The 27219-nt window shown below is 41.7% G+C and overlaps 1 protein-coding gene across 1 annotated transcript in view; it reads right to left on the reverse strand.

Annotated features, from left to right (window-relative positions):
- PRDM5 (PR/SET domain 5) overlaps positions 1 to 27219 on the reverse strand; it is a 186024-nt gene that overhangs the window by 117793 nt on the left and 41012 nt on the right. Inside the window, 1 exon segment of the mRNA XM_070504691.1 lies at positions 4258 to 4380. Within this exon segment, the coding sequence (XP_070360792.1) occupies positions 4258 to 4380 (123 nt within the window).

Genomic DNA, 27219 nt, shown 5'->3' on the forward strand with positions numbered 1-27219 from the left:
GAGGTAGGAGAACAAATATATAACAAAACAGCCCTCCTGGTAATGGAGAAACCAAATCAACGTGGGAATTGGGGCGGAGCTGTGTTACTATCATAAGCTGGGCCTAACGCCCAGGGCCCTCTTAACTTATTTAGACCATCCCCACAGCCTGCCACCCCTCATAAGGCAGACCAAGACCCAAATGCTTTTCCAATATGCTCCTTTTTCTGAGGACACCAAATCACCTTTTTCATTTACATACAACATATGTTATGTTGATAACATATTGTGAAAAGTCCCAGGGACGATATGACTGGAAATGTGTTCTTAAGAAAATGAGTTGTAACCCTCTCTCTCTGAAATGTCCAAAGAATTCAAAGTTTCAACTTTAAATGACATAACTCTATTTTAAACAGTTTTCTATCAAAAGATCAGATATTTTTAAAAGTCTGAAAAACATCTTAGCTCAAATATTTTTTTAAATTTTACAAGATATATTTTTCCTTTAGTGTAACAAAATTAACATTTAATAAGAATCACCCATTTCTTACAGAGCTTAAGAATTCTGTTTATTCATTTTAAGCCACATCTTTCACATTTAGAATTTTCTGGTTTATTTGGAAATATTTTTCACAAGTTTGAAAATACAGTTCAAATGATTATTCTGAAATGTGTGCATGTGGGAAGAATTGTTTGCTTACGAGATCCTTCTTCAATAATTCAGATACTTAAATTATCATTTCCAAAGCAAATTTTCCAAAATCAAATAAATTGCAAAACTAGAAATATAATCACGTCTCTGAGAAGGAGTTGCAATCTTTTGCCAAAACAGACCTCAAATTCTTAATCCCTTGTCCAAAAAATTGGACCAAGTATTGACGTTTTCCACCAAGCAAGCCACATAGCCACAAATGTTTCTCATTTACTCACTCCTGGGACATACAGCTCAAATAAAAAATTTCCTGAATACCCCAAATTTCAGATGCAAGTTGGAATGCAAGTGATTCATAATGTTATGCAGGAAACATTATGATCTTCCCTTACCAGCTCAATGTTTTTGGAATACAAACCTCAGGAGATTATCCCAACCAATGAGAAGGCTGACATCACTGTCAACCATGTGACCCAACAATTATGCTCTCCGCCCCTAGCTCAGATGTGATTCTGAACCCTGAGCACTGTGCGACTCCAGCTACTGTTCAAATAAGAAAGACACTACCTCAAAGAACCCAGCAGAGACCAACACTGTGCTCAAGGCAAGAACCACGGTCACAGTGCACTCGACCCCCTCCTAGGAAAGGTAGAGTCAAAGGAACGAAGGGCACTGTCATCTCTTCTGCCCTGAAAGACTCTCAGTATGCTCTCTGAACAGACACAGATTGTAATTAAATTCAAGGTGAAACTTCGCGGAGCCTCTCGTTAGTTTATGAGTCCTGTTCTAACCCCATCCCCACCTCCCCTCCTGTTATGAAGTCAAATGACGATTTCTTGGAGTACCAAAGTTGCAACAGTCATCTTCCGTAGATTCCTAGTTTCTTTCAAGGAAAGAAACACAGCAGATAGAGAGGAAGAAAAGCACTAGAATGAATGCACAGAATGAACATAAAAACTGTATACGTCTTAGCAATTGTGATGACTAAAAAAGAGAAGTGTAGGGACCGGCCTGGTGGCGCAGTGGTTAAGTTTGCACGTTCCACTTCAGCAGCCCAGGGTTTGCCAGTTCAGATCCCGGGTGAGAACATGGCACCACCTGACAAAAGCCATGCTGTGGTAGACGTCCCACATATAAAGTAGAGGAAGATGGGCACGGATGTTAGCTCAGGGCCAGTCTTCCTCAGCAAAAAGAGGAGGATTAGCAGTAAAGTTACCTCAGGGCTAATCTTCCTCAAAAAAAATTTGAAAAAAAAAAAAGAAGTGTAGGGGGCTATAATATGACGAAACACATAGAGCACAGAATAGCAAATGTGGGCAGTAAAAGATGGAGAGAAACACTTAGATAACCATAGAGAGCATTATAAGCAAACGTACAGTTAAAAGAACTCCTAGACGAGGATGACCTGAGAGTGTCTGAGGCAAAACTCAAAGCTGAGCATATAACGCCTGCAAAGTCGGGGCAAATAGAGAGCCACTGATACTTCAGAAATAACACCCAGTAAGAAGGAACTTCTCAAAGTAAAGGATTTTGAGGAAAGCTTAAAATCATTATTTAAGTACATGGAGAAAAGAATCTAGTTTAAACAGAATAATATCCTGTAAAACACAATAATGAAGAACCTACAAAACAATAGATTTGCCTAAAGTACAGCTCATGATTCTACAGGCAATTTTGATATTGGCAACATTTACAAAGAAACACTCAAACTGAGTCTGTAAATTAAAATTGTCACATAACTGAAGATCCTGTAGATGAGTTTGTCTCACGAAACCATGAAAAAATATAAAATACTTGAAAAAAATTTCATGTCTACACAAACAGAAAAAAAGACCAGTTTAACTTTGTAGTTGGATCAAGGCACATCATGAATAATCAAAAAAGTGCCTTGAATTATCTCTAATTGCCAAAAGATTCTATTTTCCATCCCAACCCAGCCTTTTGGTAAGAGTCATCTCTCATTTATCCATACAAAAAGAGACAGTAATCACATTGGTCATCCAATACTTACTTGTACTGAAAAAGTTTCGTTAGCTAATAACACCAGGAAATGGAATATTCTAGACAACTCTTTTCTGATTGCTTTAAAACCTAATTCAGTGCATTTTCTTTCTTGCCAGTGTTGGTTTTGTACTCAGAATTGAGTGAAATCAGCATAACCCTCAACAAATTATTAAACTCTCAGAGTTTTTATGAATAAATGACATGATGTATATGATGCTTCTAGAACAATGTACATGGTTAATACTCAAAATGTTAGTTCTCTTATTCTCTTCCCTCCCCTCTTGCTTCTGCCAATCATAGCTTGGCTTTCTTTTCTGCAGTTTCGGATCCAGGAGTTCGGTTTTCACATGGGATCAGTCACTTCCCTGACAGAATGCAATGTTTCTCTATTTTCTTAATCATCTGATCAATGACTTTTAATTATAGGGCCCCTCTAAAAACTTATTGCCTTAACTTTTTCTCTTCTTGCCCTAATTTCCACTGAGGGATAATCTAAGTTCAACTCATCGTTTACATCAGAACTTAACGTTATGTGCAGCACTATACTAGGATACAGAATTCAATAAAATATGGTTCCCACCTGGGATGGTCAATTTTATATGTCAACTTCTCTGGGCCATGGGGTGCCCAGATAGCTGTTCAAACAGTATTTTGGGTGCTTCTGTGAGAGTGTTTTTGCATGATATTAACATTTAAATAGACAGACTTGAGTAAAGCAGATTGTCCTCCACAATGTGGGTGGGCCTTGTCCAATCAGTTGAAGGCCTGAATAGAACAAAAGGATGACCCTTTCCTGAGTAAGAGAGAATTTTGCTGCCTAATGGCCTTCAAACTGGAACATCTGCTCTTGAGCCTGACAGCCTTTGAAGTAGGACATCGGTTCTTCCTGGTTCTACAGCAGCCTTCCAGTCCTCAGCCTCGAACTAGTACATCAGCTCTTCCTTATTCTACAGTAGCTGTGGCCTTTGAACTCAAGGTGGGACCATAGGCTCTGCAGATTTTGGACTTGCCAGCCTCCATAACTGCATGAACCAACTTCTTATAATAAATCTCTCTGTGTGTCTCTGCCCCACTGTCTCTGTCTCTATAGATATAGATACAGATATAGATAGAGATAGATAGATAGATTCTGCTGGATCTGTTTCTGTGGAGGCCGTGACTAATACACCACCCTCAAGAAGCTCAAAGTCTAGTCATGAGGATACACCCACATAAACTTTCTCCGTGAAGCCTTTCCCAATCAGTAACACAGAATATTGTGTGATGAGCCAAATAAACCATCAAACAAAAAAAAATCAATAAACCTTCACTGAATGTATTAAAAGGACTTGAAAGCAAGACCTGCCCAGGACAATATCAGATCATGTAATTCATGCCCTCAAGAATTCTCGTAAAGTGAGTGATCTGGTGTCAATTTACAGTGAGGCCCACCCTGTCCTGAATATACTGACTAGATGAGATTTCTCTGCTTTTATGATTTAGTTACTGTTATTTGAAGCAGGTCGTTGGGAAGTAAATTTAAAACACAGAGTACAGTTACAAATTAGTTCACTCCCCTCACAGAGCAACAAGAATAATAAGCAGCATCATACTAGTAACTAATAGGCAGCAGGTAAGCTCACTTGAATGGCAGCCAAGTTCTTCTGCTCCTGAGATGGTGCCTCGTGAACGAAGCGAAGCCAGTTGGAGTGTCGTGGGTTGGTAGCATCCAAAATGTACAGAACTTCTCCCTTACTCCCACGAACCTGCAACATAAAAGGCTCCTGAATTTGTACTTGAAGTCAGGATTGGCCATTCTAAAAATCTCCAGGCTAGAACATGATATTTTTCATAAGCATAGACCTTTCTTATTAATAGGGTTGAATAGATGCTGGATTAACATCCATTCTTCCCCTTAGACCCTACTATTTCATGTGGCAGATGGCTAGACGACTCACAATTATGACCAACTCCCAGAAACAACCTGTGCTGATCGCTCTTTACTGGCGAAAATTATTTCTTTGCATATAAATTTTTTAATCTATGTGTTAAACTGCAATTGTTCAGGGGATAACCATAACGGCAACTCGTGCCCTTTCTTCCACAGAGAAGGCAGCACTGTTCTCCAATTAAAGGGGGTGGAGCTGGAACAATCCTTTCAACTTCCCTCTCCACCTGCTTATCGAGTCCTTTCCATGTGAGGAGAATTTGCCAATCTATCCAGTGGAATCTGACACCCAATGAGCCACAATTTCCCATTTTATCTAGTGGATGAATATAATCCACTTTGTCTTTTCATGGTCTGCTCATGGCTTGCTGTGAACAACAGTGGGCTCTCTGCCTCTTGTTTCATGCCCTAAGCCCTCCTGGTCAGATCTACTCAACTTTCAATTCAAGGGAGGGGGTAACTGCCAAAGGAGCAGGTCACCACTGGACACTCTTGAATCCAAGCTGCTTTGAATCGAGCATCTCTAGAACCCCTGTGCTGTAGGGTACTGGGTACTTGCTCAGCTTAATAAAACATATACCAATCTCTATCCAACACTAATTTTGTGTTTATATTCAAGTGCAACCCAGGAGAGGAGAGGAGAAGGAATGAGTGATCAGCACTCCACATCTCCAACACCAACTGACACAAATGTACCGACTACAAATTCACCTTCGCAGACCTGAGTTGGGGAAAAACAAATTCCAGATTTCCAAAATCTTATTTTATAAAATAAAGCACAACCAGCCTAATGAGGTATGTATTTTCATGATACATTTGGACAATCGTTCATTCACTCAACAAATACTTACGAAGTCCCTACCGTGTGCCAGATACTGCTTAAGGCACTGGGACCCTTTCAGCGAATGAGATGGATGAAGCCTGATGTCACAACACTTAAGAATAAAAAGAAAAAAAAGCATAGAAGAGAAATTCAAGTAAAGCTAAGCGCTTGAAGACAACTAAAGCACTAGGAGGACACAGAGCGAGGATGTGACCAGGGAACCAGGCAAAGAAAGGGTTACTGAGGATCTAGCACTAGGAGGACACAGAGCGAGGATGTGACCAGGGAACCAGGCAAAGAAAGGGTTACTGAGGATCTAGTTAACAACTAACATAGTCTGTCCAGCGTTTTGCAGTCAAAGAGAAACTATGTGTTCTGTTTTGCATAAATTGATGTCCCCGTTTTGCAGATGTTGCTGTTTTGAAGAGAAACTCACATCTTTGCAGGACTCCCCAAATTGTTCCAGCACCAAGCATCCTAAAGTTACCTTAACTCATTAGCATCTTAAATTCTCTTCCTCTAGGAGGGTCTAAAAAGCCATTTTTAGATGATTAGATGTATGTAATAACATGTTTACCTGCTACGCATGTGCCTTAAAAGAGTACAGTTGTTACGCGCTTATTACAAATAAACCTGCTATGCTCTGCTCGCTTGTGTATAAAGTCTCCGTTGGCACTGACCTCGGGGAGATGCTGCTTTGGCAGCTATCCCCGGTGTCCTCCACTGTTTGTGCAAGCAATAAACCTCTTCTTCACCTACTTCTGCCTTGGTTGTGCTTTTTAGCTCTGAACTCACCAGGAGACAAAACCAGTGAGTTCGGTTCAAGGAGAGACGGGCTGTCTCAGAGGAGGTGGTCAGGCAGCGCCTCCCTGATGAGGGGAGGTGAGAAGAGTTCCAAAGGGAGGGAGGGTACAGGCCAGTGGACAGCTGAGGAAAGAGTGTTTCTAGGCAGAGGGAGCAGCAAGGAAAACGCAAGTAGAAAGGCCCTGAGGTGGAAACAAATTAGGTCTGTTCAAGGAACAGCAAGGCCATGGGGCTGGAACAGAAGGAGCAACCGAGAAAATGGTGGGCATTAAGATAAGACAAACAGGCACAGGGCAGATCACCCACCGCCATACAGACCAGGAAGCCATCCACAGAGGTCAAGTTACTCAAAAAGCTGTTATATAAAAACATCTGCTACATGTACTGCAAAGACTGACATTTCAAGATTCTAACACCCAGTGTCTACAAAAAAATACATTTAGCCTGCTCCTACTGTCTTATATACTACCATGCTTCTCAAACAATTCTTGTTTCCTTCAACGCCCAATAAAAATCTAATGAAATGCCAGACTATCATTGGGAAGCAGGAATTTAATTTTTGGTATTGTAATTGCCAAAAAACAAATTTAGGACTATAACTAACATATAACTAATCTTTCTATGTCCCATGTTTAGGTGTGAAGCGATGAGCATTTGTAATACTTGTCACTAAATAACAAACTCAGGCTGAGAAGATCTGCTTTGGGAGGTGCTCGGGAATTGTCCTGCCCACCCTCTGCTCAGAAGCCTGGGTGCCCGCTGGGTCATGGCACAGACGTCCAGCAGCGCTGCCATGATAGAGAGAAAGGACCCTGGACGCCTCTCCTCAAAGAGGACACCAGTCCACATTTCTCTAAGCAGAGTAAATAAATAATCTTCAATATTTGGGTATAAAGTCTCCTTTCCAGTTTCCTCCATAGCTACACTAACAAAACTATTTATATTAACGACCAACTAAATTAAACTGAGCAGGTAGCAAAGACATTAGACACTTGAAAGAGAATCCTTCTCAGAACTGAAATTGAAAATCTACAACTGTTGTTGAAATTGGCACAATCCAACTAATTTTCTGTGGGGAAAGCCCACACGTCTCCATTTGAGAAGACAACACTACTTACAGAAACTAGCTAACAGCCTCCGTCATACGTCTGTTAGCCAGTCTGAAGTACAATAGATATCAGATGTGTCTGACATTTGGAATTCTTTCTTCAAAGACGTGAAACATAACAAAGATGTCTCTTGGCTTATTACCGGAGGCACACGTACCGGGGGCACTGTTTCTTCGCTGTGCATTTCAGCCTTTTCCCAGGCCCTTTGGCTCCAACTATGTCCAACTACTCAGCATTAATGTCCCATTGTCCTTCCCTGTCCATTAGATGTAGGCGCTTTCTGGTTATCTATTACCTTCTCACACCGTATTCCAGCTTCAAAGAAATGCACGATTCAATTTTACACTGAAATCTTTATGAAATTGTCACGTTCAATACATCCAAATTTACAAACTGATTTACCTACTTATATTCTCATAACATCGCTATCACAGGCAGCAGTATACTCTAGTTGCCTATACATTCATATTTGAAATAACTTTTTTGTTCATTAACAGAGCCACTGCTCATTCATTTTATTCTAAACTCCCTTACCCAAAGGACTTTTAAGTTCCTACACAGCCTTTGCTGGCTACCTGTTTTCTCCAACTCTCGAGTGGCCGGTGGTTTCCTTACTGCACCACCCCAGTCTCCAACACTCAGTAAAGCTGTTAGATTCTGGTTCCCTGACTGATCTTCCTATCCTAAGCACAGCATTCTCTTCACTGAAGTGTCTAGAAGAGACATGCAAAGATAATCTAACCCATCCTTCCTCTTCCCAGAGAAACCAAATCAAAACAACTTCAGACAGATGGCTATTATTAAAGTCTTCATTTGTCTATTTCAATTTGATACTGAGCCTTGAGGTAATAAATTGAGCATTTTTAAAGTCTAATGAATAAAGAAGATTCAAAATTCATTCGTATCACGTTCCAGCATCTAACTAATCTTTGCAGCCAAAGTGTATATTTTTTTTCTGTCAAAACTAGTCTTCCAAATACCATCTTCTTCCATCTGAATTTTCATGCAAATGAAGTATATTGGATACTGTCCCCCTGAGGATCGTCTTCCGCATACCTGGGGCCTATAATGAAGTCAACACTGTCATCTTGCAGTCAAAACCATATTAATTCCAAACTCTGATTTCCACAGCCTTCCTAAGCCAGTTAGTTACACACAAAAAAGCTAGCTAAACGGGGAAATGGAATGAAACCCTCATGTGAAAATGAAAACCTTTACGCTTCAATAGTCGTTCACATCTCTGTGACTTTGCTACTTCATATTAAATGAAAATGATCACGGTGTGGAAACCCGGCAGGTTCTTGTCCCTGTTAAACGCTACAACACCACTTTTCAAGTGTCCGAGAGAATGTGGCACCATGGATCTGTCACTTTGTCCAGAGTCCAGATTAGCAGGATTGCATATAAGTCACAGTAGATTCTGTCCTCCCAGCCCATCAAGGACAGAGGGGATCACAAAAAGACTCAGCTCAATACCAGAAAACCCTCATGTGAAAGTGAAAGAAAAAAACTGGAAATAGGTCATCAATACAAATTTTCTTCCCCTAAATTTAAATATTTTCTTTTTTTTTTTTGAGGAAGATTAGCCCTGAGCTAACTGCTGCCACTCCTCCTCTTTTTGCTGAGGAAGACTGGCCCTCAGCTAACATCCGTGCCCATTTTCCTCTACTTTATATGTGGGACGCCTACCACAGCATGGTGTGCCAAGCAGTGCCATGTCCACACCCAGGATCTGAACCAGCGAACCCCAGGCCACTGAAGCGAAACGTGCAGACTTAACCGCTGCACCACCGGGCCGGCCCCTAAATATTTTCTTTGTTAATTGGGCCCACTATAGATAGAGAAGCTTCTTTATTATTTGGAGGGTTAATTTTCACAGGAGAGGGGTTTACAATGTTACTTTATTATTTCTGTTCAATCATTTTGAATGCCCAAGCAATTCTTCCCTCACTACATACAGGCCATCAGGGTTTCCAGGGCAAAGCTAATGAGACAGATTTGTTCCCGGATGTGGTGCAATGTAACCCATAGAATTTTATTTAACATATGGTGAAATTTAATGCAGTGAAATATCATCAGTTCCAAAAAAGGTAGCAATAATGTCCTTAATAAGAAGTCACAATATGTTACATTGCAGGATTTATTTCTTAAAGAAAATATATTTCTCTTTTTGTCAACAAGACTTTTCAAAGGTAGTTTTTTTTTTTTTGGAGGAAGATTAGCCCTGAGCTAACTACTGCCAGTCCTCCTCTTTTTTTTTTTTTTCTTTTTTCGCTGAGGAAGCCTGGCCCTGAGCTAACATCCATGCCCATCTTCCTCTACTTTATATGTGGGACACCTACCACAGCACGGCTTGCCAGGCATGCCATGTCCACACCCGGGATCCGAACCGGTGAACCCCAGGCCACCGAGAAGCAGAATATGCACGCTTACCCGCTGTGACACGGGGCTGGCCCCTCCAAGGCAGTTTTAAGCACTAAGATTTAGAGTAAAGATGTCTTTAGAGTATAAAATGTCATCATATTTTTGTATTTAAATTACAGGCATTCTTCCTGCAATTGTCGTCAACCGAAGAAGGCCAGGTGCCTTGCCTTTGGTGTTGAATTCACCAGACTTCAGGAGATCTTTGGGAGCACAAAAAACCAAGTGTGCTCAAGCAATCCACTCTGATAGCACACTGCTGTGAGATTTAAATCAAAGGGACAGACACTTTCAGAAATCAGCAAGGATCATCTCTAGGAAACTGTAGTGATTTATAGTTTCCAAGCAAAGGGCAGGTTGTTTGTTCCTTTTGATTTTTCAAAGGATTCTGTCTAAAATTCTTGCTCGCTTTGGTGGTTATAAACACACCCTCCCCACATACATACACATCACTGAAACGTATCTGCTTGTATATCCTCCCCCCGATACTATCTAATAATAGGATATATTAGACCCAGGGATTCCCCGGCCTTCAGATGAGAAAGCAGAGGGAGAGAAAACACAGGCTCTTACAGATCCTTGTCTCTTTACTGACAAGCACCCAAAATATACACACGAAGTTAGGTAAAAAGACTGACGAGAAAAATAGTCTCTTTTTCATTACATATTCAAGCTGAAATGAACCTCAGGAAGGCATTCTGGAATGGATACAAATGCTGGACTAAGGGGCTGGCCCCGTGGCTGAGTGGTTAAGTTCACACATTCTGCTGCAGGCGGCCCAGTGTTTCATTGGTTCGAATCCTGGGCGCAGACATGGCACTGCTCATCAAACCACGCTGAGGCAGCATCCCACATGCCACAACTAGAAGGACCCACAATGAAGAATATACAACTATGTACCGGGGGGCTTTGGGGAGAAAAAGGAAAAAATAAAATCTTTAAAAAAAAAAAAAATGCTGGACTAAGAATCAAAAATGTGTTGATTGCGCCCAGCCCTGTGACCGAGTGGTTAAAGTTCCACATGTTCTACTTCAGCAGCCTGGGTTCACAGGCCCAGATCCTGGGCACAGACCTACACACTGCTCATCAAGCCATGCTGTGGCAGTGTCTCACATACAAAATAGAGGAAGACTGGCACAGTTGTTAGCTCAGCAACAATCTTCCTCAAGCAAAAAAAGAGGAGGCTTGGCAATGGATATTAGCTTAGGGATAATCTTCCTCAGCAAAAAAAAAAAAGGTGTTGATTAACCTTGATAATCTGGTTTATATCCACGTGTCATCCAAGCCCTGACTGTATCACTTTGAGTGAGTCATTTCCTCACTCAGCTGAGGCGCAGTCTCCTGACCTCTAAAATGGGGACGACAGTCTCTGCCCTGCGACCTCACAGAAGCTGTGCAAGCATCAAAAGGAATAAAACCCATGACAGTTCTGTATACCAATGGATATTATGCAAACATAAAGCATTAGGAAACTGAGGCTCACAGTAGAGTCTTCGAATTTCTGAAGGTGGCAGTCTCTCCTCCGTTTTCTCTTCTACAAGACAAATAACGTTTTCCTTGTCTATGTGATTTTAACTTCCTTCACCATCCCGGTTGTCCTCTTAGGGACGAGCACTAATTTGTCAAAGCTCTCTTAACATGGGACAGAATACAGCACACCAAGGACTATTCTGACCCATGATCTGGGCATGCTTTCTATTGATGCAGCTTCAAATCATAAAAGCTTTTTCAGTTGCCATACCTTACACTTAGCTGAGGTGGCCTTTGTCATCAAGCAGCCTGTATTAAGGAAGTCCACGTGATACCATCCAAGACACAAAGACAAGCTGAACTGAGCAACTCAGTCAGGTTTAAGTGGCTGAGCAAATCCTATCCTTGGGTGATGGACTACTCAGTAATGGAAGCCTTTTATTGGATATGGTCTCAATAAATATTTTATTCAATGAAAGTTCAGCTAATATGTCATTCTTTTTTAACTGCCATTGCCCTTATTTCCTTTAAAAGTTCAAAAATATTTTATGAGAGGTAATGAGAGACTTACTGTAAAACTTTTAAAAGCACTTCATGTCTTACTTTTCAAAATACTTTTAAAATTGGGCTAATTTTTTAAAAGAAGAAATAACTGAAATAAACGGAAAGACAGTGAAAAGTATATCGTTTTTCCACAGTAAATTTATGAGAAAGTCTTAAGTATAGCCACTGTCCCTTTCTAGTTTTACAGAAGTGTTCAGGTATTCAGATTTCAGTGACATTTTTGGACAGGCAAGTTTTTTACGGCATAAATAAAGTGAATTTAGTTGACGTCAGCTTACTATCCCTATTACTCAAGGGGTTTTCTTTAAAGATCAGGCAAGGGTTAGCGCCTGAATACTGTGACATCTATTTTGACTACTTTCTGGCTTTTTTCTTTACGTGGATTTTTTCAATATCATAAGGCAGATGAGTTCTCTAAGGAGTTGGAAAACCACATCGCTCGAGTCGGCATGTCTTGTCACAGTTTGGTGGCATCCATCAGATCCATCAGAAATGATTCAAGAAACTCTAAATCTGGTTAACGTTTTATGAGTCTATCGTGTTGCCCATTTTTTTCATACGGACTTGAGGCCTGCACAGATCTCAAGCCTTACAGTCGGCTTTTGCAGAACACTCCCCGTGGCGTACGAACACGGCACACAAACTGTGCCAAGTAAGAAGTAAAGTTTAGTAGCAAAACTCTCATCGTCGACATGAAAGCATTTGAAAGAGTGGGTTGTGATAATCTCCGAGATCCAGAGATTATAGTTTTGGTGGTGTTTTTCAAAGAAGATGCTTTGTATCTGAAAACGTCTCTGTGAAGGCTACAGAGACACTGAATAACAAAGAGCACTGTGCCGTCCACAGGGGAAAAAACGGGAAAAAAGACGCACTTTTCCTTTGATCCTGATCTCCTAACCCAAATTCCATGGCTGTAGTCCTTGTGTTTTCAGATTTTTCCTAAATACATAGTTTTTCTACAGCTATTAAAATTGAAACTGCCCATTTAAATGAACTGTATTCTCTCCATTCACATCTGCAAAATGCATACAATTCGCCACAGAAACACATCAGTTATCTTAGTATATGAATGCACCTAAGGCAGTCAATATTTCCCAGTTACTAACGTTCATCCTTTCCCTTCTCATCACCATCCAAAAATCACAGTTCTGTGCTGAAGAATTCTAAAAAGTCACATCAGTTATCAGTAAACAACACTGATTGAATAACACTTACTGTATGTTTCTCTACTGGTTATTTCAAAATGTGTTATGAAAAGCCACAAACGAAATTCTAGAACACAGTTCCTTTACTCAACATCTTCAGTATTAATGAGGAAACAGAAAACAGTAATTAAAAAAAAAAAAAACGGGGCCAGTCAAGTGGCAGAACAATTAAGTTTTCAAGTTCCACTTTGGCGGCCCAGGGTTCGCTGGTTTGGATCCTGGGTGCCAACCTATGCACTGCTTGTCAAGCCATACTTGGTAGGCATCCCACATATAAAGCAGAGGAAGATGGACAAGGATGTTAGCTCAGGGCGGGTCTTCCTCAGCAAAAAGGGGAGGATTGGCGGCAGATGTTAGCTCAGGGCTAATCTTCCTCAAAAAAACAAACAAACTCATTCACAAAGCAAGGTACTGATTATTACAAAGTAGATATATATATATGAACTTCATTCATTCATTTCAAAAACATGTAGTACACACGGATGTCAAGTAACATACAGTGCCAGGTCCTGAGAAGGGACCAGAGTGAAAAGTCAACGCTAGAGAAGAGTATGTTATGAAAAGCTTCCAGGAGAGAAGGCAGGTGCTCAGAAAAAGTAAAGCTAGCAGGCCTGAGGCCGATATGCTTAGAAGGGCCTGCTTGTAAGTCTGGCCCTTGGCTGGCATGTGGGCACTAGGGTTCCCAAGCTGTCCTCAGTCAACAGTTAACAGATAAGGATGGTTCACTATGCCAAAACTGTGTAACAATATGGTTTAGGCTGAACACACCTGCTTTTCTTCTGGGAATCTAGAATTTTGATATGTGCTAAGCAGACAGTAGCCAGAAGCCCCCAGTAAAAACCTTGGGCACTGAATTTCTAATGGGTTTCCTTGTACAGAAACATCACATGCAGGTGTCTGTATTTTCATTACTGGGAGAAGAGCGTGCTGTGTGTGACCCCTCACGGGAGGGAGAAAGCATACGGAAATCACATAGGTTCCTCCAGACTCTGCCTGTGCCGTTCTCCCTTATTATCTAGCTTTATATCCTTACTACATCACTGTAGTAAGTGTTAGCCATGAGTACAACCGCATGCTGAGTCCTATGGGTCCTTCTAGAAAATCTCTGAATGTGGAGGTGGTCTTGGGGACCCCCAACACACAAGATGAGTTTAGTTCCAGGTGATGAACGAATGGGATATAAATTTGTCAACAGAAGAGGCAGAAGGTCATTTCTAGATCAACAGTTTCATCATATACATATTTAACTTACACAAATTAAAGTACATCCATTCAACCAAAGGAAAAAATAATAAAAAAATCATAGAAAGAAAATAAATTTAAATAGTAAGGACCATTCCTTTTCATGGCCCATAATTTTAATTATATGAGGTTGCTGTCTTATCAACTGGTTTCAGAACTTAAGCCTTGCATAAGATGTGACTCCACTGTAGAGAAAGTCATCTCAATGAAAGAATGGTAGAACAGCTTAGTCATTTTGGGAAGAGGAGGCAAGATGAATGATATCAGTAAATTTGGTTGGGAAGACACAGTTAGTAAAACAACAACGGAACTTGGGGCCAGCCCAGTGGCATAGTGGTTAAGTTCACACAATCAGCTTTGGCGGCCTGGGGTTCACGGGTTTGGATCCTGGGTGTGGCCCTATGCTCCACTCATCAAGACATGCTGTGGTGGCGTCCCACATACAAAACAGAGGAAGACTGCCACAGATGTTACCTCAGGGATAGTCTTCCTCACCAAAAAAAATTCAAAAAACAAAATACAATAGAACTCAAAGTTGCCAGTTCAAGTAGGAAAATCAGAGAAACAACAGGAAATAAACAGGAAATGTATGAATTAGGATGTTTTGTCCTTCATCTAACAGAAACTTCAATGGCTAAGACTAATCAGGATGCACCTCCATGGGGGTCATCTTCTTGCATATAATATACTGCTGCATGGAAGACAAACGGAAACTTGGCCAACATCTTGATTCAAGTGGGAAAGATGAAGGGGGATAGATAATGGTGGGCAACCAACATCTCTAATATGCAGGATAGATTATGTGTGGAGGGAAAACTTTGTGAAACGGGAAAAAAACTAAATAGGCTATTACAATGACCTAAATTTGAATTACTAAGGCTCTGGAAAGAGGTAATGGCTATAAAAATGAAAACGATGGGTAACTGCAAAATAAACATCTGGGTATAATCTGTTTAAGAAACTGATATGAGGTACAAGCCAAAGAAAGAGCTGCAAATACTCCAGAATGGCAAGCCTGAGTGATCTGTATCATTGATGCTCATGGGAAACTGAAAGGCCACATCTATTTGAAGGAAAACAGTAAACAGGAAGACAAAAGCCTGGCATTCAACTTGGGAATTTTCATAGATAAAAAGGAAATCTAAAAAGAAATGTCCTTTAAAACTAAAAAACAGAGCCAAGGAGGGAATGAAAGACGAGGGTGGGAGGTGTTGATTTAGAAGCCTTGAACACAAATAAAGCTGGTACCTGATATCTGAAAAGCAGAGCATAGAAGGAGAAAATCAGACAGGCCAACCTTGCAGGACATATGAATCTGAGGCAGACAAAACCAGAACAGACACGCACATTTAAGGCAACCACAGAAAGGAATACAAGCACAAAAATTAAGTGAGATTTATGCTATATGCAAGCAGAGAGGAAAGTAAAAAGTTCCTCTCAAACCTTCCTCCCATAGATGTAGCGCATCAGGTGGCTTGGCCAAGGATCCCAACTCTCCATCTCCTAGCAGTGTCACAATACAGTGAAAAGACGTGAAAATGAGACCATCACATATAAAGCACAGAAGGCCCCTTGAGTGCCAAAGAACGGGATCAGCAAGGGCAACTGACATTGTCCCCTCGAGTTAAGGAGTCTTCAGAAAAAAAGTCTTCTCCAAGAAGCTGATCTCTACTTGCTCCTGCAGGATTTAGGCTCCTCACTCACAATTTCTAGCTAAAGCTCTTATTTCCTATCATCCAAATGAAAACCGAAGGACTGGCTCACAAGGGGCCACAACATCCATGTTGTACACACTTCTCTCTTACCGTAGCTCATTTTCTAGAATTCTGCCAAAAGGTTTATGTTGCCAGGAGGTGGGATCACTGGAACAGGAATCTCTCCCGGCTGCAGACCAAGTGAATCTGGCACCAGTAACTGCTCTGGCAGCAAAAGGCCTGGCAAGGAACACTGGCCGAACCTAGGGCGCAAACACCGCAGCAGAGGGTGTTTTCTGATAAAGAAAGCTGGGGCTCTTCCCTCCATCTGATTTTCTCGCAGGTGGCATTCTAGGCCTGGACCATGAGAGTCCATGGGAGCGAGAACTCCCCTGGAGGCGGAGTCCTTCACAAAAGGAATCTTGGGCGTCCCAAGGGATCCTTCAGGAATGTGGTCCCTTCCAGAGATCTGCAACTTGCTGGACTGAGGCCTCCGACTGCCACTCAGGCCACTTAATCCTCACTCTCAACTCCTCTCACCTCCGAGGCCAGCTCATGGACTGTTTAAGATGAATACGGGTGGACGCTGCGATTATTCAGTGCTTGCTATTGCTGAGTCTGCCATGACATCAATCCTGCTCTGACTACATTTGTTATTTGCTCTCCTGTGGGACAATCTAGTGTCTCCTTCCCGACCTAGTGCCTAAGTGACTGGGTTCCTACCCAGCTTATTTTACACCCAATGTAGTCACTCTGTTCCCTGAATTCCTTTTCCTCAATCCCGACCTTTTCCTGACAGGATCACAGTCTCCCACTGTTGGAATCGCCCAAGGCCAGATGGAGACCAGCCCCAGGCCCTACCAGCTGGCGCTCTCTGGTCCTCTACATGCCAGCAGTCCCACTCTTCTGGGATGGGTGACCTGGATGGTGGATTATAGTTCCTGGGCATTAATTCAGACACTCCTCATAGACGGATCTCCTGGCTTCTCATCTACCCTCGGACTCAAATCTCACCCAAACCTGGACCTGGTTCTGGCTCAGATGCTCTTCCTCTTTCTGAGAAAGAACACCCACCAGGACTTCTGGTCCAGACTTCCCTAGTCTGACCCGCCCTCACTGCCATCAGAGCTTCCTAAACTGTTCTTGCTGAGATGTCAAGAAAAGCTCTTAGATTTGGGGCATGTTCTAACAAGGATCCATTATCTGAACATAAACTGCATTTTCATAATTGAATGTTTTCCACATTGACTCAAAATCTATCTTCAAATCCATGGTCCACACTGCCGTCAGAGTTCTCTTGGTAATTCACCCATCTCCTCACACCAGTGCCTGTTTAGAAACGCCCATTTTCTGCCTAAGTCCAAACTCCTCAGCATCACCTAGAGGACCCGTCACGTGCTGGCCACTCAGCTCAGGCCCTCTCCCCATCTCCCACTGCACTGCACACAGGTACACACCCCACACACCTGGCCCCGGCCAGCCAAGAACAGACAGCCTCTGCCTGCACTGCACACAGGTACACACCCCACACACCTGGCCCCGGCCAGCCAAGAACAGACAGCCTCTGCCTGCAGCAGAGGACCTGGGCCTACATTTCCACCTGAGGGGTGCGCGCACGAGTCAGATCCATAACGACGAAAGGCTCCGGTTTGGGGTAGAGTCAGGCTACTTTTACTGAACATATGCTTTGGATTTAGTCAAGTTCATTCTATGAAAAGTGAAACATGAGAGAAAAGGATCCTGCTTTAAAGAACAAATAACAGTAATAACAGCTAGCAGTTATTGAGTGTTCACCATTTATCAGGCGCTTTGCTAAGCACCTTTACTCTCAGTATATAGCGTAATCCTATGAGGTAGCTGCTACATATTAACCAAGTTTAACAGGTGAGGAAACTGAGGGACAAACAGAATAAATAATTTGTCCAAGGTTTCACAGCTCTTTAAGTGTTGCAGCTAAGGTTCAAACCAAGACAATCTGATTCCAGAGCCCACAGTACACCAGCTCAATATTCTTATAATTTTAGGCATTAGTTGCCAACTAGTAAGCAGAATTCTAAGAAGGCCTCCTCATCCCCGCGCCCTCCTAGAATGCCCTCCTATTTGTGAAACCTGTGAATATGAGGCGATATTACTGCTTGACCGTTTTGTACCACAAAACGGAGATTAGCCTCAGGGGGCCTAACGCAATCACACAAACAGAGTTTTCAGAGTTAAAGACAGAGTTTTCTCTGGCTGGTGAGCAGAGAAGTCAGAGAGCTAGGAACATGTAAGAGATATGACATGAAGGAGAGTCTCCCTGCCGAGATGGACGGACCACAAGCCGGCCGGAGAGTGGCCCCTGAGAGATCCAGGGCCTACAAGCAGTCTCCAGCCGACAGCCAGCAAGCGAACAAGGACCTCATCCCACAACCTAAAGGAACTGGATTCTCCCAGCAGTCTGAATGAGCTCCTACCCTCGAGGCCTCCAGGTAAGAACCCAGCCTCGCCAACCCCTGAGGGGCCTCGGAAGACCCTTCAGCAGAGAAGGCGCCTGTACTTCCCACCTACAGAACTCTAAGATTTTTATCTTGTTTTTTAACAAGGGTGTTGTTTTAAGCCACTAAGTTTGTGGTAATTTGTTATAGGCAACAACAAAAAACTAACACACACTTCTGGTACGAAAATCTCTATGGGTTTTCTACTGCTGCACGATTACCACCGACAGAAGAGCGGACAATCCCCGCTCCTTGTCTCCAGTTCCAAGGGCAGAAGGCAGCAGTGCTCTGCTCAGGGTTTTTGCAGATGGCTCTTTGTAGAAATCTGCCTCCATGCTCATTCCGGTTGTTGGCCAAATTCCAGTTCCTTGAAGCTGGAGGACCAAGGGACGTCTTCATTTTCTTGTTTCTTTCACTTTAGATGAGATGATAAATGATGATTTATAATCTACAAATCATGTCAATTATGCAAAAAGAACACAAATGCCTTTAAATATTATGTAAACGTATGTTTAAATGTAAGGAACTTAGTCTTATATTAAATGAAGAAAGGGGAAGAAAAGAATACAGAAAGGACCTACAATGTATTCTTTCTAAATTTTAACGCTAATTCTTGGGTTAAGAGATAATCAGCTCCTCTTATAAAATTAAAGTATATATGTGTATGTTTCTACATTTCCCATTTCATCAGTTTTCTCCAAATCTTAAACGTTAAATTATGGTTTTTTTACAGTTATTATACAGCCGCCTGAGCATCTTTCACTAGTGTACAGAGATATCAAACTTGTATCAGGAATTTAACACATAAGGGAACTAGTGACCATAAACATTTTTCTATTATTTCTTCACCTCATAAAGACATAATAAACCATTAAAAATACAGATTTAGGGGCCAGCCCGGTGGCATAGTGGTTAAGTTCACACACTCTACTTCAGCGGCCTGGGGTTCATGGGTTCAGATCCCAGGAGCAGGCGTACACACCACTCATCAAGCCACGCTGTGGCAGCATGCCATATACAAAATAGAGGAAGACTGACATAGATGTTCGCTCAGAGCCAATCTTCTTCACCAAAAAAAAAAAAAAAAAACCACAGGTGTAGAATATACTCAAGAGAAGTCAGGGAAACTGATGCTCAAAGGGTATTATGTAACATTGGTTTAAGTTTTTAAAAGTGTGCTCACAAATCTAGGGCTTTCCCCAAGGGAGTGGTTTTAATTTTGCAAGAAACTACCTTTCAAGATAAGTCATCTAAACACACAAAGTGACAAAAACACCTTCTTTGTCAGATATATCATTTCACTGGCAGCAGTTAGCATAAAAGTGAGAAAAACTTGTCCTGTGCACATACAAAAACTCTAATATTAAACTCGAATGACCAGCTCACTGGACTCATGACTTCACCTTCCAAATGTGTTCACTGGCTGAAATGGAAACAAGACTGGAAAGTTGCATGCAATGAACTCCTGCAAGACAGAACAATGTATACATGTGGGTATTATTATGTTCTGTCTCATGAACATACATAACAATTTTCTTTCATAACAAAGCATCCCTCACTAACCATAAAATCTACTGCTTTACTCAGAGATTGCTGCCCTGTTATATTTACCTTTCATAGTTCTCTACTACGGAAATATCCACAGTTCTTGGGCTCTCACCTAGGCAAGCACTGGAAATGTCCTATACAACATCACAATTCTTTAACCAGATGTTTTGGAAAGCTGATTTTGGGGGCGGGGAGGGGCAGTGGTGGCCCTGAGCTAACACCTGTTGCCAATCTTCCTCTTTTTGCATGAGGAAGATTGTCACTGAGATAACGTCTGTGCCAATCTTCCTCTATTTTATGTGAGATGCCACCACAGCGTGGCTTGATGAGATGTGCTACATCTGTGCCCAGGATCCGAACCCCCGAACCCCCGAGACCCAGGCCGCCAAAGCAGAGTGCTCGAACTTAACCACTACACTACTGGGCCGGCCCCCAGAAAGCTGATTTTTAAAAGTTTTATTTTAGAAAGGTAATATGGTGCATTTACAGTGTTTACATAATATTTTCTACAGGATTTGGAACACCATCCCATAATCAAACACATTCATATTTCTCCAAATAAAAGTGTGAACAGTCATGCTAAGTAGGATAAAAACAAAAGGCTACAAACAGCCTTACGTAAGTTCAAGTCAGGTTTTACTGCTAAAGTTCTTAAGAAAAGATGTTTGGTTTTCAGAGCTTTTTTGGATTTCAGATTTCCAGGTAAAGGTCTACGGACTAGAGCTTAAAATGAGTAATCAGACAACCCATTAGAGTCCTTTTTCTCCAAGGGGCGAGATAAATTTATTAGAATGATGACAGGTGCTCTGGCAATAGTACCACGGGAAAGTGCACTGCCACAGAATTAAAGAAAAGCATGCTAATTCACCTGGCAACAGAGATCTTTCACGTGCTAAATCTAGACAAGGCTGCCGGACAGTAGGCACTCTATAAAAGGGCGGCTGGCACTACGACCCCTAAGATGACAGATTTTCTCGGTAGAGAATTACTCCCACAGTCTTTTGACCTGGAAGTAAAGCCCATCGATAAAAACAGGCCTATAATACTAAGACCTACAGTCTCGTCCATACATAAGAATAAATTCGTCTTTGGGTCACCTGCAATCTACTTATTAATACGCAACTTGGAGACAACATGCAAGTCCTGGGGAACTGTCAACACAGCCCTCCTTTGGGTTTTGAAATGTCTGAGATTTGTAAAACACAAAATTACCATCTTAACTGCAGACAAAAGAACATGTACGTGTTTCAATTGATCTCTAGGGCCTGATGGAAGGAAAGATTTTTTACAAACGTGATTCACTGGTCAAAAGTTAAAAAGTAACAAATAGGCACATCAAAACATTAATTAACTAAGCCGTCCTAAAAATTCTTCAAAGAACAAAGTACTTTGAGAGTAGTGATTTATCATACAGTAAGGAAATTATAGGCCAAATCATTAAATGGAATTTATTCAAGTCCATGAACATCAATCTTCTTTATATAAAAAGAAAACATGGTATTCCTCAGGGAGAATTTTATGCAAACTTTCAGCAGCGTTTGCAGAGTCTCCACTGGATGCAAAGAATTTACATGTGTGCTAGTGTTTTTGACTTGTAGGAAATGCCACACCTAACTTTAGAAAAAGCTCATTGAATCCACTTTTTATATCAAAAATAAATTAGAGCTACAATTTGTTACTAAAACGGATCAAACACTAAGTAACCACACAACAGCTTACATACTCAGATAAAATAAATCAAGCTGCTCATAAAGAGACTTCTAGCCCGCCTGTTGTTATTCTCACATTTAATTCACTACATAATAACAGCAAAAGGTCTTGGCAAACATAAAAATGCAAACTACCCTGAATACAAACACAGCCTGTGCTGCTACAACATGAAAGAATCAACAGATGGTTGGCATCAGGAGACTGGCACAGATGCAAAAAAACTAGCAAGGCAAGTAAATAAAAAGACAAACGTGTAGAAATGGAACAAGGTATGTTTGAACCTCATTTGCCATATTGAAAAAACAACCCTCATGTCAACACACAAGTGATCTGGAATTTCTGTTAGGATCTCTGCATCTGAGGTCTTGGGAAATGCTCAGGCTCAGTTGGCCGGTGCAGGAACTACACAATTAAAAAAAGCCTGCCAAACGGTGTATGAGAACACTGTGCAAGGAGATTCGCAGTTTAAAGGGAGGTTGGGGGGGGAGGGTTGGAAGGAGCGGGGAGGATGGGGGAAAAAGGAGCAGAAATGAACAAGAGGAGAAGGTGAGAGGGGAAGAAACTGAAGGGAGGAGGAGGAGAGAAGCAGGGCCTGGCAGCCCCCACTTTGAGGTCAGCCTGCACATCCAAACCCGATTAAGGTTTCTAAAACCATATGATGATGTTATGACCTACAATAGAGAAGGACATATATTCAACTCTTCTACTATTCCAAAAGTCATGAGCAACTACAACGTGTCAAGCGTTATACAAGGCCCTGGGGCACACAAAGACTCCATCACTTTTTCATTTCATTCAATCAACATATTTCGTTTGTGTGGAAATTAATAAACAGAACTCTCATTAAATTGGAGTTCGGAGGCCAAAAAGGGGCAGCTCTTGTGCCCCACGATGATTGCAGAGCCCAACAGGAAGAAAGTCTTCCTCCTCTTGACCAGCAAGAAGCTCAGCCAATGAGAGACTGTCACACCTCAGCCAATGCAAAGCCCTACGCCTGTTTACAATAGCCATCCCAACTTCCTCTTCCCCTCTGAGTTTCTCCTCCCCTTGTTGCAGGGACTTGCATGTGGCCTGACGTGGCTACAGACCCTGAACTGCAGGTCTTTGCTCACCCCGAATAAACCCGTTTTTGCTGGAGAAAACTGGCTGGCTATTTGTTTAAGGTCAACATTTGCACTAAGACATCAAAGATCAACAACATTCAGTCACTGTGACTGAGCTCACAGTCCAGTGAGCTGGGACCCTGACATTCAGAAAATGCAGTAAGAGCACTTGTCTCAGGTATTCAGAGCGCAGTGAGGAGCGACCCCTGAGTCAGTTAGGCAGGAACAAATGGGTGACAAGGGAGGGGACAGTCCAAGGAAAGGAACTAGCAGGAGCAAAGGGACACATGTTGGGGGAATGAAATGTACTATAAAAGAGTTAAGTCTGAAGCAGGAAACATTGAGAACAAGGGTAGAGAGGTCAGCGGTGGGTCAGATCTTGGGCTCCGTATGACACTTGGTGGCACTCTGGAAATAGAATGTAACTCTTCACTGCCCTCGAGTGGATTCTCAGCAGTCAGGACAGCCAGAGTTCCAGACTCTTCCTAAGGGGAGACTGATTCACTCAGTCTAGGTAGAGCTGAACCTGGGCAGGCAAAAACGGACACTCCTATATTTTAGGCTTTTTGTGTAGAGAACTGGTTTCGTCTAGCTTCTCACACTCTCTTGTGCATTGAAGAAAGCACAGAACAGTTTTGACAGATCCATCCTGCCAGGCTGCCATCTACTAGAGAAATATCCTTTACAGCAAAACTCCTACCTTCATCCAGCGCAGCGCAAACACTCCCCACAACAGGAACTCTCCAGCCTTCTGACTGCCAGCAAGGTTTTTCTCACGCTGATTAGAAACAGGCTTCTCTCTAGTTCCACATAACGTTTTGTTTTGTTTTGTTTTGGAGTTCTGTCCTCAAACAGGAAAGCTAAGTCTTCACCCTCTCCCACATGACAGCACTCTAAATCGTGTGAAGACAACGATCCGATTCTGCTTCTGCTCTTCTTCAGGTTAAGAGCCCCAGTTCCAGTTCTTCTTCAGGTTAAGAGTTCCCTCAGCTGATTGATTGACAGGTCAGTTTCCAGACCCTTTCTGAGTATGGCTGCTCTCTGTCCAATGGCAGCTCTTTACCAATTTCCAGATCCACATCTAACACCCAGAACTTGACATGACTCTCCTGATACGGTCTGACCAGTACGCAGAACAACAGAACTATTCTCTCCACTGATCTCAACATTCTACTGCTTTTATTGAAGGCTGGGTTTTTGATCTAGCCACCAAGTAATACTGCAAACCAAAATGTCCATAGAAATCAAGTACACTCAAGACATTTGTAAATAAGTCAAAATCAAGTCTGATATCCCCCATCTTAAGCTTCGAAAATTGACATTACATTTATCCATGCTTAATTTTGTCATATAAGCATTTGGTCCGTCACTGTTTTTACTAACAGTTTTTAAATACTGATTATATATCTTAAAATATTATCTATCCCTCACACTCGTCATGAGGGCTACTATCAAAAAAAAAAAGAAAATAACAAGTGTTGGCGAGGATGTGGAGAAATTGGAACCTGTTGTGCACTGTTGGTAGGAATGTAAAATGGAGCAACCATTATGGAAAACAGAATGGAGGTTCTTCAAAAAATTAACAAATAGACCCAGTAACCTCACTTCTAGGTATACACCCAAAATAATTGAAAGCAAGGTCTCAAAGAGATATTTGCACATCCACGTTCATAGCAACACTATTCACAATAACTAAGAGGTGGAAGCAATCCAAATGTCCATCACCAGATGAACTGATAAACAAATGCGGTCTTTACAAACAAGGGAATAATAATATTTGGCCTTTAAAAGGAAGAAAATCCTTTCACATGCTATAAGATGGATGAATCTTGAAAACATTATGCAAACATTAAGTGAAATAAGCCATTCAGTAAAAGACAAACCCTGTATGATGCCACTTATATGAGGTCTCTAAAGTAGCTAAATTCACAGAAACAAAAAGCAGAATGGTGGTTTCTAGGGGCTGCGGTGGGGGGAGGAAAAGAGAGTTGCTTTTTAATGAGTGTAGAGTTTCAGATTTTCAAGACAAAAAAGTTCTGGAGACCGGTTTCAAAGCAATATGAATACACTTACTACTGAACCGTACACTTTTGAAAAAGGTTAAAGTGGTAAATTTTATGTTATCTGTTTTTTATCACAATAAAAAAATGAAAAAAACCATTATCTATCCCCTACTCTCACCCCAGCTCATACATACCTTGGACTCAACTGAGTATGTACTTAATTTCCATGAGATTTTGATAAAAACATGGAGCAGGAAGGGCCAAGACAGAGCCTACTTTTTAATTAAAACTCAACAACACTCTGGCCATCAGTGGTCAACCATCTGTCAATCATTCTGACTGCAGTATCACCCACCCACATTTCTCCATCTTATGCGCAAAGTTACCATAACAGCCACGTCAAACGTTTTACTCAAATCAAAGCCATTATGCCCATGGGACTCTCTAGGACTTATATAACCATTAAAAACCTTGTCTGACCTAATTCAGACTCTGTTACACCCTACTGGCTTCTAGTGTTTGCCACTTTCCTAACTACTCCCAAATAATGTGTCTGGCATTTCATTCCAAAATTTTGTAGTTGAAGAATTTGATAAGCTCAAAAATCTACCTTTTCCCCACTAGGGACTTCATTTGGCCTATTCTCCATAATTGAAAATTAATACAAAGTTTCTGCAGGAACAGCTATTTTGTTTTTCAGTGCCCAAGTATATAGCTTTTCTGGGACAGGAGTTATGAACCAATTTAAATAGGGACTTTTTTATTAGCTCCTCCTTCATGCATCTTGGGCTATTATGTATACTTTATAAAATGTTTATCCAGATTTAGGATTATTTTCATTAATGAAGATTTTCCCAATCAACTGACCAAGTAAATCAAAATCAGGAACTCAAAAATCCAACAGTCAAAAATTCTACTAATGAAACAGAAGATTTAATGTGTGAAGTCCATAATAAAGGACTTTAACCTCAGATCAACAAAGCCTGGAAAGTGGGAGGAGGAAGCAGGGAAAGTGAAATGTATTCTTTTCTTTCTGTCCCTAGTTACTAGACGAACTGGAGATAAATATGTAGAATTCAAAATGGGATCTTTTCTCTTTTTGTCTTTACTTATTAGATGAAAGAGATTAAATATGTATAATTTAAAATGAGATTTCTGCTTCAGAGTCACAAGAGAAGATTAAAGCAAATGAAATATCATCTGAGTTAAATCCATTCGACTGGTTTCACTTCCTACTACATTCCTAACAGAAAGCCTTAGGTTCGCCAAGAATAAAAGATATTATTTTAATATAAAAACAATAGCCAATTTAAATCAAAGCCAATATACTTAACGGTGAAATGCATAAACACTGACATTAAAATCAGGAGTAAGACAAGATTGCTTATTATTACCAGTATTATTTAACCCTGTTCAGAAAATTCTAGCCAATGCAAAAAAACCAAATACTTTCTTTTTCTTGCCCACTGCTGAAGCACTGTAGGTATCCCGAGGAAGCTGCACCCTGGCAGCAGATGTCTATGTCTTTCTGATGCATATGAGCCTCTGGCCTGGACAGAAAATGTGTACACTCATAGACAACGGCAGTGCCTTGTAGGGAGGAGGTAGGAGATGGCTCCTGCTCTACCTGGCCTGTGGTCAGGCTACATACTCACCTGCCTAGCTTTCAGGCAGCAGGTCCCCACTGAGCTACGGACGAGCTCCCTTCTCTATGAGGCAGGGATGGACAGTGTTCTCTGCCTATGATAATGTCAAGAGGGAGTGGACTGACCCTCCCAATGAACTGACCGGGATATCTCAAGTGGACTGCTGGCCAAATTTGGTGACCTAAAGCATGTGGCCAATCTTCTGCATCTACCTGTGAGCCCAGCCAGGGCCCTGGCTCAGGCCACCCTGGAAGCCAAGGCTTACACCACACAAACACAGAAAACAGATTTAAACAAAGATAGGAAAAAGGTTTCAATGTGCATGCGAACTCCAACTGATCAGTGGTGGCCGCCTAGAGCGCTGTGCTGAGAGTGACTCTGAGACTGCAAAGGGGCCAGGAGCCCCAGTCTTCTCCAGGTGTCCAATGGAACATAGGGTAGGGGTTTCTTCCTAAGCCAGTGTCAGCCCGGCACAGCACTTTAAATACCTCATAGGGCAACCCTGAAACCAGCAGTTCACTTGTGCCCAGGAGGCAGAGCAGCTGGGGAAGGCTGCCTATGACTATGGATTCCGGGGGGGCCAGGTCAAGCTAGAATGGGAAATCACCGAAGTGTCTATGAGGAAACTGGCAGTATAGATAGACAGAGCCAAAGTCAGAACTCAAAGAAAATGGTGGGAATACAATTAATCTAAGGGCAAGAGGAAAGTATAATGCGGACAAAGCAATGCAGTTAGTGACAAAATCAGTAAAAAGCAGTGTAGACAAGGGGAAAAACACAGATGGGTAAGTATTTTGGTAGCTACTCCTTAAATAAAATGCTTCCAGATATTTCCTTTTGC

Source organism: Equus asinus, chromosome 3, assembly GCF_041296235.1.
Source record: "Equus asinus isolate D_3611 breed Donkey chromosome 3, EquAss-T2T_v2, whole genome shotgun sequence".
NCBI lineage: Eukaryota > Metazoa > Chordata > Mammalia > Perissodactyla > Equidae > Equus > Equus asinus.